This window comes from Cebus imitator, unplaced genomic scaffold, assembly GCF_001604975.1.
Source record: "Cebus imitator isolate Cc_AM_T3 unplaced genomic scaffold, Cebus_imitator-1.0 Scaffold773, whole genome shotgun sequence".
NCBI classification, from domain to species: domain Eukaryota; kingdom Metazoa; phylum Chordata; class Mammalia; order Primates; family Cebidae; genus Cebus; species Cebus imitator.
Window position 1 is genome coordinate 381,583 of NW_016108088.1, and position 20,212 is coordinate 401,794.

At 54.4% G+C, this 20,212-nt stretch overlaps 1 protein-coding gene across 1 annotated transcript in view; it reads left to right on the plus strand.

The window, feature by feature from the left end:
• GRK1 (G protein-coupled receptor kinase 1) overlaps positions 1-4,723 on the plus strand; it is an 18,708-nt gene extending 13,985 nt beyond the window's left edge. Inside the window, exons 5-7 of the mRNA XM_037735295.1 lie at positions 37-466; positions 2,222-2,423; positions 4,124-4,723. Of these exons, the coding sequence (XP_037591223.1) occupies positions 37-466; positions 2,222-2,423; positions 4,124-4,419 (928 nt within the window). The 3' untranslated portion in view covers positions 4,420-4,723. The remainder of the gene's footprint in view (positions 1-36; positions 467-2,221; positions 2,424-4,123) is intronic.
• Positions 4,724-20,212: the final 15,489 nt, after the last annotated feature.

Consider the following 20,212-nt stretch of genomic DNA (forward strand, 5'->3'; position numbering starts at 1 on the left):
GACGTGGCAGCCTCTGAACCCACAATGTCCCTGCAGTGGCCGGGGTGAGTGCCCGCTGGAGACGTGGCTGCCTCTGAACCCACAATGTCCCTGCAATGGCCGGGACAAGCACTCACCAGGGACCTGGCTGCCTCTGAACCCACAATGTCCCTGCAATGGCCAGGACAAGCACTCACCAGGGACCTGGCTGCCTCTGAACCCACAATGTCCCTGCAATGGCCGGGGCGAGTGTCCACTGGGGACGTGGCCACCTCTGAACCCACAATGTCCCTGCAATGGCCGGGGCGAGTGTCCCCTGGGGACGTGGCCACCTCTGAACCCACAATGTCCCTTGCTGGCAGGTTTCATGGCCCCCGAGCTCCTGCGGGGTGAGGAGTATGACTTCTCCGTGGACTACTTTGCCCTGGGGGTCACCTTGTATGAGATGATTGTGGCCAGAGGACCCTTCCGAGCCCGTGGAGAGAAGGTAGGAGGCGGCCTGGCCTGGGAGTTGTTGTGCGGGGCCTGGGAGCGGGCACAGACTCACGTCCCAGGGTCTTGCTCCTGGGCGATGCTGTTCTGGCTTGATGGGTAACGCCTCCAAGGCCTGCAGGTGGAGGGGCTGTGGGACTCCAAGTCACCCTGTGCCTCAGAGCACGCAGACCCTCCCACTGCAGAGCATGCCACCACTCAGCCTCTGAGGGCCATGCTGGGGTTGGTCCCTCCTGGCAGGCCAGAGGAGGGAGGGTGACTTATCCCACCGTGGCCCTGGACCCTGGGGAGCGGGGCAAACCTTCATGGGGTGGGGACTGATTCTCTAGACGCTGCCGAGGCCGGGGCTCTTGGGAACACGGGGTGGGTCTCATCCCTCGCTGTTGCAGAAGAACTGGCTCCCCTTCTCCTCAGATGCCAAGAGCCCGCTGCCCACTATGGGGCCAGCTGCTCTGAATGTCCAGGAGTGTGGACGCCTAGGGGGCTGCCGCGTCTCCCCTGAGCGCCTCCCGGGGTGCCCCCGGCTCCCAGGCCACCAGAGCCACAAACAGAGATAACATCTGCAGGTGCCAGTCCCCTCTTCAGGATGCGTGGAGCAAGGCTGGCTTCTTCCCTGTGAGGGGACTCAGAGCTTAGGGTTGGGCTGCCTCTCATTTGACCGAGGGGGTGGCCCACAGAGCCAGGAGGGGCCGTCTCGGAGTCCCGTTGGGCTGCCTTGAGGTGCGGCCCTTCCCTGCCCACCTCCACCCCACCTGGGCCCTGCCCACCCCTCTCCCTCCTCACCTCCCTGGACGTGTGGCCTGTTTCGGAGCCAGGACAGGTTTCGGAGCAGTGTGGTTTCGGGACGCTAGCATGCGAGTGGCCACTCTGTGTCTGTGGGACGTGGCACAGGCATGGGCTGCCAGGGCAAGGGGACGCGTGTGGGAGGGGCGTCGATGGCCTGACCCGGGGGCCTTGGGGGCTGGGCAGCGCCTTTCACACCGTGCCCACCAGTGGGGCCTGTGTGGTGTGGAAGGGAGACCTTGGCGGAGCTCCTGAAGGCGACAGAGCCACTGCGGCCTTCTGTCCACCAGGGCGGAGTGAAAGCGGAGGCTGCTGCTGGGCTGGGTCCATGCTGGCCTTCGGTTTCCTGTTGCTGCTGCTTCCCTCGGTGGGTGTGGCTGTGCCAGGGATGGGTCAGCCAGAGTTCCCAAAATGCATGGCACTCACCTGTGGCTCCTGAGAGCTTCACCTTTAGGATTCCATTCCTGAGACTGGAGCCTCAAGTGCTGCTGTGCTGGGGAAGGACACGAGGCCTCCCGGGTCCCCCACCCACGTGGGAGGAGCTGTGGGGAGGGGCGCGGGGCCTCCCGGGTCCCCCACCCGCGTGGGAGGAGCTGTGGGGAGGGACGCGGGGCCTCCCGGGTCTCCCACCCGCGTGGGAGGAGCTGTGGGGAGGGACGCGGGGCCTCCCAGGTCCCCCACCTGCGTGGGAGGAGCTGTGGGGAAGGACGCGAGGCCTCCCGGGTCCCCCACCCTCGTGTGAGGAGCTGTGGGGAGGGGCGCGGGGCCTCCCGGGTCCCCCACCCTCGTGTGAGGAGCTGTGGGGAGGGGCGCGGGGCCTCCCGGGTCCCCCACCCGCGTGGGAGGAGCTGTGGGGAGGGACGCGGGGCCTCCCGGGTCCCCCACCCGCGTGGGAGGAGCTGTGGTCTGGTCTGACCGCCCAAGGGTGGCGGGTCCGGCAGGTCTGAGGTGACGCGTGTCCCTGCAGGTGGAGAACAAGGAGCTGAAGCAGCGGATCCTCGAGGAGCCTGTGAAGTACCCCGACAAGTTCAGCCAGGCCAGCAAGGACTTCTGCGAGGCGCTGCTGGAGAAGGACCCCGAGAAGCGCCTGGGGTTCCAGGACCAGACCTGCGACAGGCTCCGTGCCCACCCCCTCTTCAAGGACATTAACTGGAGGCAGCTGGAGGCCGGTACTGCTGGGCACCTCGGCCCCAGAGAGGGCAGGGGTCTGTGCTGCGTGGCCCTCGGGGGTCTGCCCGGTCCGGCCTGCGAGTCGGCAGGGAGGAGTGCCGGAGACCCCCGAGGCTTCCCCTCTGCCCCCCGGCAAGGCCCCCAGTTCTCCACTCATCCTGCTAGCCACAGGAACAGCCGATGGAGCTGGCATCGGGCTGGAGGGCTCTGGGTGCGATGGGAGGCAGGAAACACACTGGCTGCGCTGCAGCCTCAAGACCCAAACCTTCTGCCACGTGCCCGGTGCTGCAGGGAGCCCGTGATCACATGGAGGCTGGCGGCTCAGGCTGGTGGCCCAGGAGACAGTCACCCACCCACCAGCACGTGCTTGTCAAATTGATGTGCAAGATACTATGTGTGTGTGTGCATGTGTGCATGCATGTGTGTGTGCACGTGTGCATGTATGTGTGTGGGTGTGTGCGGGTGTGAATGTGTGTGCATGCATGTATGTACATGTGCATGTGTGTGTGTGTGCATGTGTGGGTGTGTGTGCATGTGTGCATGCGTGAATGCGTGTGCATGCATGCATGTGTGGATGTGTGCGCATGTCTGCATGTGTGTGTGCATGCATGTATGAGTGTGTGTGTCCATGTGTGCATGTGTGGGTGTGTGCATGTGTGCACGTGTGTGTGTGCATGTGCACACGTGTCGGTGTTCGTGCACTAGTGTGTCTGAGACGCAGCCGTGCCGTCTAGGACCCTGTGATCAGGTGGAAGGGGTAGGCCACGTGCACAGTGTGACTGACTCAGGTGAGGATAGGACCACGGTGAGCCGGGAGCAGGAGATGCTCTGAAAGTGATGTCGCTTCCGTACCTCAGGGCTGCAGCAGTGACTGCCAGACAGTGCCCCAGGCAGGCCCAGCGAGGCAACGATGGCTGTGGCCAGGGAACCCAAGGGGGCTCCAAGGGTTACAAGGCAAGGAGGGGCCAGGCCTGCCCCGTAAGGAAGTCTGAGCCACAGAAAGGTTTGAGCCCGGGGTGCTGAGGCTGAGGAGGAGCTGAGAGGAGGAACCACGTGGCAGCCGTGCAGGGTTTCCCGGTGCAGGCAGACGGTGCTGAGGCTGCTGCAGAGGCTCTCTGGTGGCCAGCATGGGCCGGCCGGGTCTGGGTCAGTGCACGGAGAGGAGGGGCCCACCCGCCCACTGGGGATGTCTGTGACCCACTCTGTCTGACCATCAGGGGCTGGGGTGCGTCAGGGAGGGTTGCTGGTTTGGGAGGGAGCTGCCAAGTTCCCTGGAGCATGTGCTCGAGTGCCTGGTGTCTGGGGTCTTCAGAGTGGGCAGGGGAAGCCCCAGTGGGGACGGGGTCCCAGGGAAGGGGTGCTGGGGGAGGTGCTGGGAGACCGCTTCTTGATGAGGCTTTACGGGAGCCTCCCGAGGAGGCAAACGTGAGCACTGGCTCCTTTCACAAGAAGCCTCCAAAATGGGCCCTGGGACCTGGGGCTTCTTCCAGCCACTCGTGCCCCAACCACGTGGTCTCAGGGGAACCCAGGGCCTTCCAGGCACACCGGGTTTTCTCTGTCAGCTGCCGAGACACTTCCCCAAGGAAGAGCGGCCCCAGGCCTCTGTGCGTCTCGGAGCTGCAGGGGGAGGCTTTTTGGCTAAACGGCGCTTCCTTCCCCGCGCGAGGTGCCTTTCGTCTGTGTTTTTTGTCTCCCACAGGGATGCTGATACCCCCTTTCATCCCAGATTCCAAAACTGTCTACGCAAAGGATATTCAGGACGTGGGTGCCTTTTCCACTGTCAAAGGTGTGGCCTTTGACAAAACAGACACAGAATTCTTTCAGGAATTCGCCACTGGCAACTGCCCCATCCCCTGGCAGGAGGAGATGATTGAGACGGGCATCTTCGGCGAGCTGAATGTGTGGCGCTCGGACGGTCAGATGCCAGATGACATGAAGGGCATCTCCAGGGACTCCAGCTCCTCCTCCAAGTCAGGGATGTGTCTGGTTTCCTAGGCAATGCTCCAGAGCCCACGCGGAGGAAAAGGACCTGCAGGGCTCGGTGGGGGCCGCCTGCCTCTGTGGTGCCAGCCTGGGGTCTGCCAGCGAGGGGACACGCAGCTCCCTCCACCCAGGTCCCCATCATGCTGGCTCCTTGCGGCCCAAGGAGGAGAAAGCCTGAATCAGCTTGCCAAGCCACCAGACGCCCGCCCTGGTGCTGTGAGCCCCTGACCGAATAGTCCACTCATTCTGCTCCATTTTACTAAGAAGACTTAAGATGCTCTCTGGAGGAAATAAGCCAAAAATCTGCAAACTCTTAGGGAGCCTCCAGCACTGGTGAACGAATGACCGTGTGATCAGGACAGAGTCTTGGCTTGGGCCTCCCAAGACCTTCACCCTTGGCTTCCCGGAGGGAGCCATGTTCCTCAGAGGGAGGTGCGCTGTGGCCAGGTCAGGGGTTGGTGACCCCTGGCTGCAGCCCTGAGCCCCTCTGGGGAGGGGCAGACCTCGGCCTCTGCCAGGTCTCTCTGTGCAGGCTCCTGCTCCCCAGGGTGAGGAGCGCATCTTCTCACAGATCCCAAGTCGGCCGCACCCCAGGGTTAGGAGGACATCTTCCCACAGATGCCAGCAGAGCTCCAAGTGGGCTGGTTTTGTGGAGACTTTCATGTGTCCTGTGGAGGTGCCTCATGCGCCTGGAGACTGTCCTTGGGAAGCAAACCTAGACTGCAGACTAAACCTCCTGGCCTCTGAGCGTCTGATATTTCTGAGACCTGGGGTGTTCGGGAGGAGCGGTGGCGTGTCTGGTGCTTCTTGACCGAAATCTGCCCATCCGGGTGCACCTGAGCACCCGGGGAGGCCCGTGGGAAGCTGCCTGCTGGGTGGGTTTCCATGCCCACTCTTTCCCCTTCCTGTTTTCTTTTCTTTTTTTATTTTGAGATGGAGTCTTGCTCTGTCACCCAGGCTGGAGGGCAGTGACGTGATATCAGCTCACTGCAACCTCCGCCTTCTAGATTCAGGCGATTCTCCTGCCTCAGCCTCCCGAGTAGCTGGGATTACGGGTGCCCCCACCACGCCCAGCTAATTTTTGTATTTTTAGTAGAGACAAGGTTTCACCATGTTGGCCAAGCGGGTCTTGAACTCCTGACCTCAGGTGATCCATCCGCCTCAGCCTCCCAAAGTGCTAGAATTACAGGCGTGAGCCATCACGCCCGGTCCTCCTGTTTCGTTTTCTAGAAGGTTACACATCGATTAGGTAATGGCTGTAAATCTCACTTCACTACATTCTGGAACATTAAGGACTCCGTTTCTGATTTTTTAAACCCATTTAATCTGCCTTGCATTCCCATGACCCTGGATGGGAGAGCAATCTCGTCTGGCATTACTGGGATCAGAGGACTTGGAGGGGCTGTGAACAGTCACAGCGGTGTAGGGTAGCCTGACCCCAGTGCCCAAGAGGAGCCCTGTGGCCCCCCTAGGTCCCCAGCAAGACCCTCTGCCTGTCTAAGGGCTGGTTGCCACACACGATGCAGGACATCCCGACAAATTTGAATTTCAGATAAATGAGGAATCATTTTTTAGTGTAAGTCTATCCCATGCAGTGTTTGGAACAGACTTGTTCTAGAAAATATTAATCATTTTTCTGAAATTTGGATTTAATGGGATGTTCCACAGTTTTCTGTTTGTTAACTGGCCAGGCTGTTTAGCTGATATATTTACCTGTAACATCAGCAGTGGTTCCACTGCACAGGCACACCTGTTGGGATAAAGCCACAGAAGCAGCTTCGTTTTTGGCTTCCGCCGTCTCTTGGGTCAGTCGAGCGGTGGTTTCACCCCTTGATGAAACTCACACTGGCCCCATGTATTCATACAAGGCATTCGAAAACCCTATTGTCACTTTATTTTGAAAAACTTCTAAAGCTTCGTGTCCCATGGAGAAAATACATCACGAATGCTGAGTGAATTATCCTGCAGGGACACGGGTGGTGGGAGGCGGCCGGGTTCCAGAGCTAGGAAACTGCCGGCCCCGCCCGGGGCCCCTGCCTGATGCTCCCCACCCAGGCAGCTGCACACCTGCCCTGTGAGCAGCACCAGCCTCCCACAGGGCTCAGTGTGTGGGGCCTCATGACTTTCACAGTTCCACATGCCACAAGCTTCAGTGCCTCCTTCCTGTGGGGCTGCAGTGTCTGATGGTAGAGGTGCATGTGTCTCATGCCCACCCGCCTGCAGGCCAGCCATGCTCTCTGTGGCCAGCCTCAGCCTCCGTGCACACACACCAATGCACACACAGTGATGCACACATGTGCACACGTACACACAGCAATGCACACACACCGATGCACACACAGTGATGCACACACATGCACACATACAGAGCAATGCACACACATGCCAATGCGCATATGTGCACACACACACCCATGCACACACAGCAATGCACACATATACACACATGCACACACACATGCACACAGTGATGCACACATATACACACATGCACACACACTGATGCACAAACATGCACACATACAGCGATGCACACACACACCGATGCACACACATGCACATGTACACACAGCAATGCACACACACCGATGCACACACATGCACATGTACACACAGAGCAATGCACACACACACCAATGCACACACATGCACACACACCAATGCACACACGTGCACACCCACACGGATGCACACAGACACGCATGTGGCATGCCTTCATTTTCATCTCCACATGGCTGGCAGATGTAAGCACTGTTGGCCAGGGCTGAGTCCCAGGTGTCTGCACTGGCTCACGTGTCCTCCTGGTTACAGTGAGCACCCGGCAGATTCACCTGCTGCTCACGCTGGCTCAGGGCTGTCCTGTGGGACCTGCCTGCTTTCTTTTTTAGAAGAAGAAAAAAGAAAGAGAGAAAGAAAGAAAAAAATAGAATTAAAAAAAAATGAAGGAGAGAGAGGAAGAGGAAGAGGGAGAGAGAACGGGAGAGTTGCTTTATTGCCCGGGCTAGAATGCAGTCTAAAAGTGGGTATGCCTATAATTGTGCTTAATAATAGACATGAAAAAAAAATGAGGGAAGAAAATAACTAACAAGCAGCCAACCAATATTTCATTTAAACCTGTAATTAGGTGTGATGTGGTACTGATATGAGCATATATTTTGTGTATTTAAAGTGGAGAGTTCTATAAATGTTAATTAAGTCTACTTGTTCTGGATCTGAGTTCAAACCCTGGATATCGTTGTTAATTTTCTGTCTCATTGATCTGTCTAATATTGATGTTGAAGTCTCCTACTATTATTGTGTGGGAGTCTAAGTCTCTTTATAAGTCTTATATATCTGGGTATTCCTGTATTGGGTGTGTATATATTTAGGATCTTTAGCTCTTCTTGTTACATTGATCCTTTTATCATTATGTAATATCCTTCTTTGCTTCTTTTGATCTTTGTTGCTTTAAAGTCTATTTTATCAGAGGCAAAAATTCCAACTCCTGCTTTTTATTTATTTATTTATTTTTGCTCTCCATTTGGTTGGTAAATCTTTCTCCATCCCTTTGTTTTGAGTCTTTGTGTATCCTTGCATGTGAGATGGGTCTGGATGTAGCATACTGATGGGTCTTGGCTTTTTTTTTTGCCTGTGTCTTTGGATTAGCAGATTTAGTCGATTTAAATTTAGAATTAATAATAATATATGTGAGTTTGATACTGCCATTTAATGTTAGCTGGCTGTTTTGCTCATTAGTTGATGCAAGTTCTTAATTATGTTGATGTTCTTTATTTTTTGGTATTTTTTAGAAAGGCTGATACTGGTTGCTCCTTTCTATTTGTAATGGTTCTTTCAGAAGCTCTTGTAAAGCAGGCCTGGTGGTGATGAAATCTCTGAGTGCTTGCTTGTTCACAAAAGATTTTATTTTTCCTTCGCTTATGAAGCTTAGTTTGGCTGGATGTAAAATTCTGGGTTGAAAGTTCTTTTCTTTAAGGATGTTGAATATTGGCCCCCACTCTCTTCCGTCTTGTAGGGTTTCTGCTGAGAGATCTGCTGTGAGTCTGATAGGCTTCCCTTTATGGGTAACCTGACCTTTCTCTCTGGCTTCCCTCAGTATTTTCTCCTTCATTTCAACCCTGGTGAATCTGGCGATTATGTGCCTTGAGGTTGGTCTTCTTGAGGAATATCTTTGTGGTGTTCTCTGTATTACCTGGAGTTGAATATTGTCCTGCCTTGCTAGGTTGGGAAAGTTTTCCTGAATAATATCCTGAAGTGTATTTTCCAGCTTGGATTGATTCTCTTCATCAGATTTGGGTACACCCATCAAACGTAGATTAGGTCTTTTCACATAGTCCCGTATTTCTTGGAGACTTTGCTCGTTCCTTTTTATCCTTTTTTCTCTAATCTTGTCTTCTCGTTTTATTTCATTAAGTTGGTCTTTGGCCTCTGATATGTTTTCTTCTGTTTGATCAATTTGGCTGTTAAAACTTGTGCATACTTCGCAAAGTTCTCGTGTTTGCTTTTCAATTCCATTAATTCACTTATATTCCTCTCTAAATTGTGTATTCTTGTTAACATTTTGTCAAACCTTTTTTCAAAGTTCTTAGTTTCTTTGCATTGGGTTAGAACAAGTTCTTTTAATTCACTGAAGTTTCTTCTCATCCACCTTTTGAAGCCTGCTTCTGCTAATGGAACACAGTCTTTCTCCATCAGGCCTTGTTCTGTTGCTGATGAGGAACTGTGATCCACTGTAGAGGGAGAGGCGTTCTGATTTTGGGTATTCTCAGCCTTTTTAGGCTGGTTTCTTCCCTTTGTTATGGATTTATCCATCTGTGGTCTTTATAATTATCGTCTTTATAATTGGGTTTCTGAGTGGACGTCCAACTTGTTGATTCCCAGCGCTAAATCTCAGCAACCCACTGCGCTGGCCAAAACAGCGGCGTTAAGATTGATGGTGCTTTTCTGACTCTGCAGCAAGAACCGCCGCACCAAGGCAGCAGCAAAACCGCCCCACTGGCCACAAGAGTCGTGCTGGTGACCCGTGGGGCTCCTCCGCTGGGAATCTCCTGGTGCGTGAGCAACAAAAATTTGTCTGAAAGTGTGGTGTCTTCTCATTCTCTGCGCTTTCACTGGGAGCTACAATCCCGAGCTGCTAGCGATAGGCCATTTTGGATCTCTCTCTCTGGGAGAGAGATCTCTCTCTGCCTGCTTTCTATCTGCTTCTGGTTGCCTCCACTGGAGGAGAAACGGCTGGACCTGCATACACCTCTCATGTCCCATGTGCGCTGTGGTGGTGCTGGGCACTCAGTCCACACCTGCCCGATTCAGGGGGCAAATATTTCCTCAAAGGCTTTGTCCTCAAATGACCCAACATTTGTCGTAAATCAGATTTATAACATTTTCCATTCTTCCCCACAAAGCTGTTCATCTACGTGCAAGGCCTTGTACAAATCGTCGGATAACGAGGGCCTTGCATAGGACAAGGAGGTGTCAGGGTCAGTGAGAAGCACTAGTGTGAGGCGTGTGGAGGCCTCTGAAGAACTGGGGCCATTATGTGGATACTTTGCAGCCCTGTGTTCATATTCATCTTGATGATGTTCTTGTAATTACAAAAAACAATAAAATTTTCTGATGGGCCTTGAAATGCATCACAAGCCCACGAAGCTGCTGCCTGGATACAATCTTCTGTCTTGTAAGTAAATTAAGAGAAGAAAAGAGAAACAATTCCATCTACATGTCTGTGTGTTCACCCACACATTTACCATTTACAGTGTCTTTTATTTCTCCCTGTAGATTCCAGTTACCTTCTGTGGGGCCAGGGCATGCTGAGCAAGAGGGCCCCAGTCCCAGGTCCTGAGAACACCAGCCCTCTGCCTTCTGAGCCCCTGTGTTAGCACCCTCCATGTGCCTCCCTGGGCACCTGCTTCTTTCATTCCAGCTGCAGGATTTCAGCCTGGGGGATTTCCCTTTAGTGTTTCTTGTATAATATTCTTGTCTACTGGAAATAGATTCTCTCAGTTGTTGTCTATTTTGGAATTTCTTCATTTGCCTTCATTTCTGAAGGATAGTTCAGCTGGGTACTTGTTCCTTACTTAACAGCTCTGAGACACTGTGGCATTGAATCTGTGGTTCCCCTGCCTCCAGTGCCCTTCATTTCTGAAGGATAGTTTAGCTGGGTATTGTATGCTTACTTGACAGCTCTGAGAGATCTCAGCACTGAACCCGTGGTTCCCTGCCTATGATGTCGTTAGTTTCTGAGTGGAAGTTGGCAATCAGTCATGCTGCCACTCCTCAGCTGAATGAGTGGGTTTCTCTTGCTATTTGCAAGATTTTTTTTCTCCATCTCAGCCTTCACAGTTTGATGCAATGTGGGCTAGGTGTGGATCTACTTTATCCTACTTGGGATTACAATATCTGCTGATAATGAAAGCTGATTATAATTTTCATTGCAGCTATTTCTTTTTTTCCCACTTCAAAAATCTTTTACTTTTAAAAGCAACAACAACAACAACAAAAAGACCATGTCCATAGTCTAGATACAATCATATACATTAAAATAAATCATTCTCTGAAATAGAATATTAACATTCTCCACATAATTGACATTTTTCTCTAATGACTATACTGCTATACTGGCATTTTTTAATAGTGTGTTATGTTTAAGCTTTCTTTTTGCCGACATTGTAAATTTAACCAGCATGAGCTAATTAATGACCTCAATTTAATCTTCCTTTCATTCCACATTTTAACTACCCATCCAGTTTTCAGAGTTAATTCCTAGGCTTTAAGACCTCTTAGAATTTAAAGAATATTTTTCTTGGCAGCACTGGGATTGTTTACCTATTTATTCTAATCATCTGCTTTCTCTAGTAACACTTCTATATCACATTCATGCAGTTTGTGCTTTTGGAATTTGAGGAAAAAGCTTCCGAATTACAAAAAAATGTGATTTTGTGAGGCTATTTCAAAATTGTGATGAATTGTCACTTACAGAGGCTGAGCTGTCATGGCAGCAGCTGAGATGTGATTCAGGGGCACCTCTGCTAAATATCAGGCGAACACGAGGTCAGAGACTTGGGGCTGCAGTGGCGCCCAGCACCCTGGCTTCTCACCACCCTGACATTGCACTTCAGGGCAGCCGGACGCCCTGGGCAGAAGCCCCCCGGGATGGGATGGGGTGGTGAGGCCTGGGGAAGCTGTGACACCAGCCCACAGTCTCTCCAGAACCAGTTGACAGGGCGGCTGGGAAGAGGGGGTTCTTTAGACGAAAGCAATCTGGAGAAAAGAAGGGGCAGACTCTTGCTGCGGCCCCTCCCGGGAGGGCCAGGGCTTCCCAGGAGTGGCCATGGGGCTCAGTGTGGATGCTGCTATGGGGCCAGCTGGCGTCTGGGGGGCCATGCCTGAGACGTTCTTGCGGGACATTTGGGGCCAGGTCTGATCATCGGACACAGGCTGCAGGCCAGCACTTCTTATTTTATTCCTTCACTCAACTATTTATTATTACGTTGTCACAGTGGCGGTTCTTTCTTTCTGTCTGTCTGCAGTCATGGGTTTGCTGAGTGTGATGACCTCAGCATGAGCTCCACCACAGTGAGTCCTGGAAACGCTGTGCCATCTCTGGGGCCCGTTGTGTTTTGTTTTTGAATGGGTGTTGGCCCCCTCTGTGAGAGTTTAGGCACCTGAACAGGCCTCAATTGCAAATAAAACAGATTACAGGCGTTATGCCAGTCAATGGAAGAGCAGTTTTGAAAGAAAGCCTCAATTTCATGACATGAAATTAAAAATAAATATGAGCTTGACTTTGGGTTCTATCGAGGCAATTTAAAATGAAGATAGGAAGGCTTGATTTGATTTTTAAAGAACCAAACCCAATCCCCCAATTACGGTAGTGAAATGTTCTTCCAAGTTCAACCTTTCCATTTCCGAGGCAAATGGGCTGAAGGCTGAATGTTACCAAGGGTGCGGCGTCGTTCTGGGGTTTGAGGACTACAGTCTGAAGCGCAGTGAACCTGGGGTTCTCCCGCTGGCCTGGGTGGGATGGCTCGGGGAGCCTCAGCTCTGGGGGTTCTCCTGCCGGCCTTGTGGAGGCAACTGGCTGAGCCTCAGCTCTTGTCCCGTCATGTGGTTCCCGGGAATCCCGCGGCCACCGGGGCCGGGCTGTGGGTATCCGATACGCATGGTGTGCTTGGAGGCCAACTGTCCAGCGGGTCTGGTTTCACAGCTGCAAAGGTGCGGCTCTCTCCCTTCAGTGGGGCGATGCCGAGGCTGCTGTGCTCTGCACTTGAGACAAATTTCACCTAGGACAGGACGCACTGGATGAGCCGCTGTTGCCCAGTCCAAGGCTGGGGGCGGGGGGGGGGGGGCTTCAGGTTTCCCGTGGGGTGTAATTCTGTCTTTCCTGCCGAGAGCCCTGGAGCGGTCCCGGGTCACACGGTGACAGAGGCCTTCTGGCAAAGCCCAAGGAGTGTTCTCAATTTTGAAAAATTCATGTCTCTGAGGGCACCTCCTGTCTCCTTCCTGCCGTCACCCCACAGCCTGCAGACAGGCGGGGCGGTCCCTCCTGCTCCCTCAAGGCTCGACTTACATTATTCATCCCCTGCTCGATTTCATGGGATATTTGGTTACAGGAAGGGTCATGTTTTGCTACCAGTGCTACTGATCCCTGAGAGCTGAGAGCCAGGACACACGCACGCACGGGTGCCTCCGTGGTGACTCCCGCCTGTGCTGGGGCCAGGATGCCGTGGCTCTGAACAAACGGAGGGACCGGGCTCCCCGGTTCATGGAATTGCCACCTTCATAGAGCCATGTCATTGTCTGAGTCTTGTTGACGCAGCTGCCCAGGCCAACAGTTATTCCCAGCAGTCGGGCCCCCGTGGGTCCCGTGGGTGTCCTGTGTCCTATTGTCCAGGCAGGGGCCGTGGTGGGCACAGGCAGGAGAGGACCAGGCGTCCCCGTGGCCCTAGCCTGGCAGGTGCTGGTCGGGGTTTGAGAGTTTGGCAGGTAGGGTCTTCCTGCGGCCTTTGTTCAGGGAGTGCCCCGTCCGAGGAAGGAAGAACTGGGGCGAAGGTCCCTGCCCTCAAGGAGCTTCTTTTGAACTCAGTAGTGCCACGGCCACCTCCACCCCCAGTTCCTGCGGCCCCACTTTCATGCAAAAAAGTCACAGCTTTTGACTCATAGAGCACTAGGGAGGCCCATTCCCTCACAGACCCAGCAGCTCCTTCCCTGCCCAGGGCTGCGTGCTGGGGGAGGCTCCTCTCTCCGGGGGGAATCAGGGTTAATCGCCCGCCCTGGGGGGCCTAATCCGGTGAGTCTAGAATCATCCTGCTCGCATTTCTGGATGCTGCTTGTAAGTTCTTCCTCTACTTCCTCCCCCATTCCAGTGGGGGCCCGTGGAATCTGGGGCTCCGGGGAGGGGCCCGTGTGGGAGTTCCTGGCAGGTCTTTATTCTTGGTTTCTCCAAAGCCTAAACCCAGAGGAGAAAGAAGCAGGGAAAGAGGAAGAAGGGGATTCACAGGCCTGGATGGAAAACGAGGAGTGGCTTCCCTGGGGAGGATGGGATGGAGAGACGGCGGAGCCGGAGCCGGAGCAGGTGATCTTGGTGGCTCCCCGGCCAGGCCACGCTGCAGACCCAGGGGTACGAGCACCAGGCCACACAGGATGCCCACCCTCTCTGAAGGTCATTGGCATGCTGGCCGTGAAAGGCTGCCGGAGCCCCGCAGTGGACACAGGGGCATGTGTGGCCAATGGCCGATGTCTTAGCCCCGCCCACTCCAGCCACCACGATGCCGCACAGCCTGGGCCGGGCCAGTTCCAGTGTGAGTGTGTGTGTGCACGTGTGTGTGCATACCTGTGTGCGGGAGCTGTGTGTGTGGGAGAGGCCCATGGGGTTGGCAGGCAGACGGGGCGGGAGGAGGAGAGGCCCCGTGCCCTGGTGTCTGGGGCTGGGCCTGCCCCTCTTGTCACCCAGGGCAGGTGCTGGATGGGTTCCAGGACAGGGCATCTCCCTGGTGCTCGTGCTGGAGAATCTACTATGGGCTGCAGGAGGGTTAGCTGTGATGCGGTGTCGTCAGGGCCAGGATTAGGGCTAGGGTCAGGGCTTGCCTCAGAGCCTCCTGGAATTCTGCCCGCTCAGTGCCACCCTCCAAGGCCTGACAACCAGCCTATGCCTGTAACCACTGCGGACCCCACAGGGAGTGGCTCACCCACTGCTCCTCTCCCCACCCCAGGCCTGGCTGCTAAGAGAACCACCTGGGGAGCTCCAAATATCCACCCTCCAGAGACTTGTGTGTGGGGCTCAGGCCCGTGTCCTGAGTATCTGGGTCCTTGGCAGCCCCTGGGGCCCCTCACATGAGGCCACGGTTGGCAGCCCCTGCCTGAAGTGCTGGTGGGTCAGTGAGCTCCTGGTCTGCACATGGGCTGGACACATCCTGGGCTTCCGTTACCTCTCCAGCAGGGCAGTTGCCACCGCCCGCTTTGTGTCGTCACTGCTGGTTCCGTGTCTCTTGCTTCTACTTCAACTGTAGGTTCTTAAAGGGCGGAATGGCCTGACTCATCTCAGCAGCTGGTCTAGCATCCTGTACAGGAGGAGACTCAGCACAGGTGTGTGGACTGAGGGACAGATTAACCTGAAAGCGCACGTGCAGGTCCGAGTGTGCTCTCCCTTTGGAAGACGTGGTTAGGGTTAGAATCAGACTCAGCTGGGTTACATCTCGTCTCTCCCATTAGCCAGCTACTCGACACCAAAGAAGTTGCTGAATTCTGCATGCCTCAGTTTGGTCATCTGGGAAATGGGCGCCACATGGCAAGGATGGGATGGGGCAGAACGTGAATGCGGCAGCCACAGTGTGAGGCACACAGTAGGCGCTCCATCCACGTCCGTCCTGTCTCCCAGGCCCTGATTTGCCCGAAGCTTGTGAAGGGTGTGGAAAACTTTTAGGAATCTCTGTGGTTTCTTGGGCAGCAGTGGGGGCATGAAGGGGAAAATCCGGGGGCCTGAATTCACTGCCAAAGGAAACAGGTAAAGCCGAGGCCCAGCCCTGCAGCGAGCTCCTTTCCTTGCGTTCCCAGCAGAAGCTGCCCAGCAGAGGTTCAGTGTCTCCACCAGCGGCTGCTCGGCGTCCCCCTGGCCTCATGCAAGTCCAACTTTCTGAGCCCAAGACGAACGAGTCATCCACCATTGTCCTGCCTGTTCTCTCTCCTGCTACACGGGGGCTCAGTCACACGACCAAACCCTCCCACTTTCCCCGCAAGCCAGCGTTTCCCCTTTAAAATCTCGAAACCCTCAAAATCTTCTTGGAGAAAGGCCCAGACCTGCCTCCTGCGCGTGCCCTTAACCTTGGCAAATGAAGTTCTCAATGGACGGAGGCCTGTCTCACTCAGATGCTTTCTGGTTTACAGGATCCCTGTTCATGAAAAGGAAGTCAAGGTAGGACTCGGGGCACTTGGGGCACTGTAAACATTCTCCTCTAAGCAGGAAGGAGTTTGGAATTAGGAAGGACAGCAGGCATTTTTTCTAGCGGTTCTGAGGCATTATCTCCTTACAGTCAATAACAATTTATCCGGTCTCTCTAATTATCTTCAGTCTGGCGGAAGACAGATTTCCTTATCTCCTGATGGCCTTTTGAAGAGCTAAAGTCAGTTACATTTAAAAAATACCCTGATCCCTGGCGACCGCCCCTGTGGAGCTGATCTGGGATGGCAGGAGGGGCACCGCAGGCCACCGGCTTGGGCCCTGGGGCGGGAGGGGTTCCAGGGACGCCAGACCCTGGCCAGCGTCCCTGCCCTGCCATTAAGCACACGGGCTTTGGGGGTCCGCTCGGGGCCACAGCAGTGCTGAGATTGTTCAGGGATGGCTTCGGTTTCCATGTCTGGCGCGAAGGCCTGAGGTCCCAGCTCTCAACATGTTTTGCTCGTGTAGCCCTCAAAGAGTTTTCAGAAACGTGACCATGTCAGGTTTGCATCTGAAATACTTTTGGTGTGGTTGGAAAGAGTATCCCTTCTGGAGACGCAGCAGCACAACGCGTGCCCTTTAGTGCATTTACCACGGGACGGGGCATCCGCAGACGAGGTCCTTCCGTCCAGGACTCGGGGCGCACAGGCCGTGTGTGAGCTTGGCGGGGGCTGGGTCTGGCCCCGTCTCTGCCGCCGCCGGCTGTGTGACCCTGGGCTGCTCACGCTGCTGCCTGGAGCCTTGGTGTCCTCGTCTGGCACGGCAGCGGTGATGACCCCTGACACGAGGCTGTGGTGACTCTGAATGTGGTGCCTGGCAAGGCTTGGCTGGAGTTCACCGAACAGATGCGGGTGACCTGGCTGGGGGCCAGTCCTTATTTTCAAAGCAGTTGGTGGAATGGGTCCGGCTTCTGTCAGAACTGTTAGGACGTGGGGAGGTGTCCAGTGACGACCTTCCCTCTGGGTCCGCCTGCCCTGGCCGCTGGGCGTGGATGAGGAGAAAGCTGGTACAGATCTCCTGGGCGGGCACAGAAACCAGGATTCTCACCCGGAGTCTGGCCTTGCCCTGTGCTCTGTGGCTGCTTCTGTGTTCAGGGCCTGAGGGTCATGCAGGGAGAGCTGCGCCCCAGGAAGGCTGGGCTGGGATGGGGTTGGCCCCTCTTGGTGGCAGTCAGGTGGGAAGGGGACGCAGTGGAGCCGGGGCCCTGTCCACAGCCAGATCTACTGTGGGAGAGATTGCATCTGGAAATCAGGGATCTGGACGTGATTCCCTTAAGCTGGGCTGGGATGGGGTTGGCCCCTCTTGGTGGCAGTCAGGTGGGAAGGGGACGCAGTGGAGCTGGGGCCCTGTCCACAGGGGAGGTTGCATCTGGAAATCAGGGATCTGGACGTGATTCCCTTAAGCAATTGCAGCACAGCAGCCCTGGAAGATCCTTGCACACCCAGCAAGGAGGCGTCCAGGATGCTTGAACCCTCAGGGTACTGTTGTGCATGGAAGCCTAACATACACACGCTTACCCTCTTACAGCTCCGGGGTCTGAGTCAAAGATAGGGCTCACGGGGCTAAGATGGAGCTGTGAGCAGGCCCACACTCCCTCTGGAGGTCCTGGGAAGCCCTTCCTGCCTCTCCTGGCACAGACAAGAGCCAGCCGACACCCCTGGCTTACGACCCTGCCACCTCCCCGCCGCTGTCCCCGCCGCCCCCACAACGCATATGTCTGTCTCTGTGTGATGTGTGGGCATATGTGTGCATGTGTATGTGTGTGTGTGTGTGTGCATATGTCTGTGTCTGTGATGTGTGTGCATATGTGTGTATGTGTATGTCTATGTGTGCATGTCTCTAGGTGGTATGTGTGCATATGTGTACATGCATGTGTGTGCATATGTGTGCATGTCTGTGCATATGTCTGCATCTCTGTGGTGTGTGTGCATGTGTGTATGTGTGTGTGTGTCTGTGCATGCATATGTCTGTGTCTCTGTGTGGTGACTACATACATGAATCCTCCTACTTGATGCCGGCTGCTCTTACCTGAGCGGGTCCTTGTGGGGAAGCCGAGTGCTCTGTAACTCCCATGTCTCTGCTCCCTTGCGTGGCCCCTTGCGGCAGATGTGGGAGGAATGCTGCCATCTTGGAGAACCAGGGCTGGCATTCCTGGTGCTGGTTCCAGGGTCCTGAGGACTGATTTCTATGGTCATGCTGTCGAGACAGCTCCTTGTGGAGATGCCTTCTATGTGTAGGGAAGAGGTTTCTCCTCTGCCCCAGGCTTCGAGGGGACAGTGTCCAGGGGGCCAGAGCCACCAGATGTGAATGCTGTGTGGTCCCCCTCTGGGCTCTCCCTCTGCGTGGCCAGACCCCCCAGTGCATCTGGATGTCGCGGTGGGTGTCTGCCATTTACAGACACAGGTGGACGTTTTGCATGGCCCGCCTTTCTTGCATTTCCTCATTCTCTGCAAACCTGTTGCTTTTCAGCTCTGAGAGTTGCTTTCTGGCTGTGCTGGCTCTGTGGCTGAGGAAGCAGATTCTTCAAGGTCTTTTCTCTGCTGATGTTTTTAGCTTTATTGAGATTTTGTTGCTTATTGCACAGTTCACCATGAGGTGTCCTGGGGTGGTCTGATGCTGACTGCTTCCGAGTCAAATGCTCTCTAAAGGAAATTCTCAGAAGAGCTCCAGGGAAAAGCACAAATAATTTACGGAGTTAGAAAGCAGAGGATTTGTAAGACATCACAAGGAATTCAGTTACCATTTAGGATTGGTCACCTCCTAACTTAGGTACAATGAACTTCTTTACTACTTCCCAGGAAGTTTATTTGGGGGATTTTTTGCGTGGTCTGAGAAGGCAGTTCTCAGCCATGATGATGATGTCAGTGGCAGAAGTTGCATTCTGGCAACTCCAGACCCTGGGTGATTTTGCCTAGCTCTGCCAGGCCTGGTGTTGCAGGAAATACGCTAATTCCTGCATGGAAGCTGGGCATGCATCTGGTCTGGGGAGCATTTATCTGTTTAAGAGGCCCTCTGTTCTGTTGATGGTGCATATTTGACCTTTCAGACTTGGAGAAATCAGATTGCAGACATTTTGCAGAGCACCTGAGCAGAACCAATGTGGTGTGAGACACACAATGCACACACACGTGTACAGACAGTCATGCACACACACATGCACTGTCATGTTCACTCACACATGCACACGCACCCAATCACACTCACCCACACATATACCACATGCATGCAGGAAGTCATGTGCACCTACTCACACATGCACACACACGCAGTCAGGTGGACCCACCCACACACGTGCAGTCATGCACACCCAACTATGCACACATACCCATATGTACACATGTGCACCCACAGTCATCCACACCCACCCACACATATACCCACATGCATTCACAGTCATGTGCACCCACTCACATGCACACATGCATGCAGTCATATGTACTCACCTACACATGCAGTCATGCACACACAATCATGCACACTCACCCACACATATACTACACACACTCACAGTCATGTGTACCCACCCACACATGCACACACACACGCAGTCATGCACACCCAGCCATGAACACCCACCCACACATATACCACACATACTCAGGTAGTCATGCACACCCACCCACACACACACAGTCATGCACCCACACTCACACACACAATCATGCACATCCAGCTATGCATGCCCACTCACATATACCACACGCACTCACACAGTCATGTGCACCCATCCTCCCACCCCCAGCCATGCACACACACCCATACATGCACATGTGCACACACAGACATGCACACACGCAGTAAGGGCTCTGAGCCAGCGTCCTTAGCCTTTATGCTCTGAGCTTTGCAGCATCAGAACCTGCTGCTGTAACTGAGCCAAGTGAACTCCTGAAGCAGGAGCACCCCTGAAGCAGGGGAGCGCCCACCACCAAGACTCTGCTCTGCTTGTGGGGAGGGGAGTTGTGTCTTTGTTTTTATTTCTTTCTGTAATTCCAGGAAATCATGACTTTAAAGCTGACTGCTTTTCTTATTACAAGTGAATATTCATTGTAGGATATTTAGCATATTCACACAATAAAAACTGTGATTCATTTGTGCTCTCTGAGTTTCTGGGCTTCCTTGTGTTTTTCTGGCAGCTCCTATTCTCTCTGGGTGCCTCTGATGCACACATCATGGCTCTAGGACCGTCTCCCTGCCTGGTGTAGCTGCCTCCTCCACGGATCCCAGGACCATCTCCCTGCCTGGTGTAGCTGCCTCCTCCACGGATCCCAGGACCATCTCCCTGCCTGGTATGGCTGCCTCTTCCACGGATCCCAGGACCATCTCCCTGCCTGACACAGCTGCCTCCTCCACGGATCCCAGGACCGTCTCCCTGCCTGG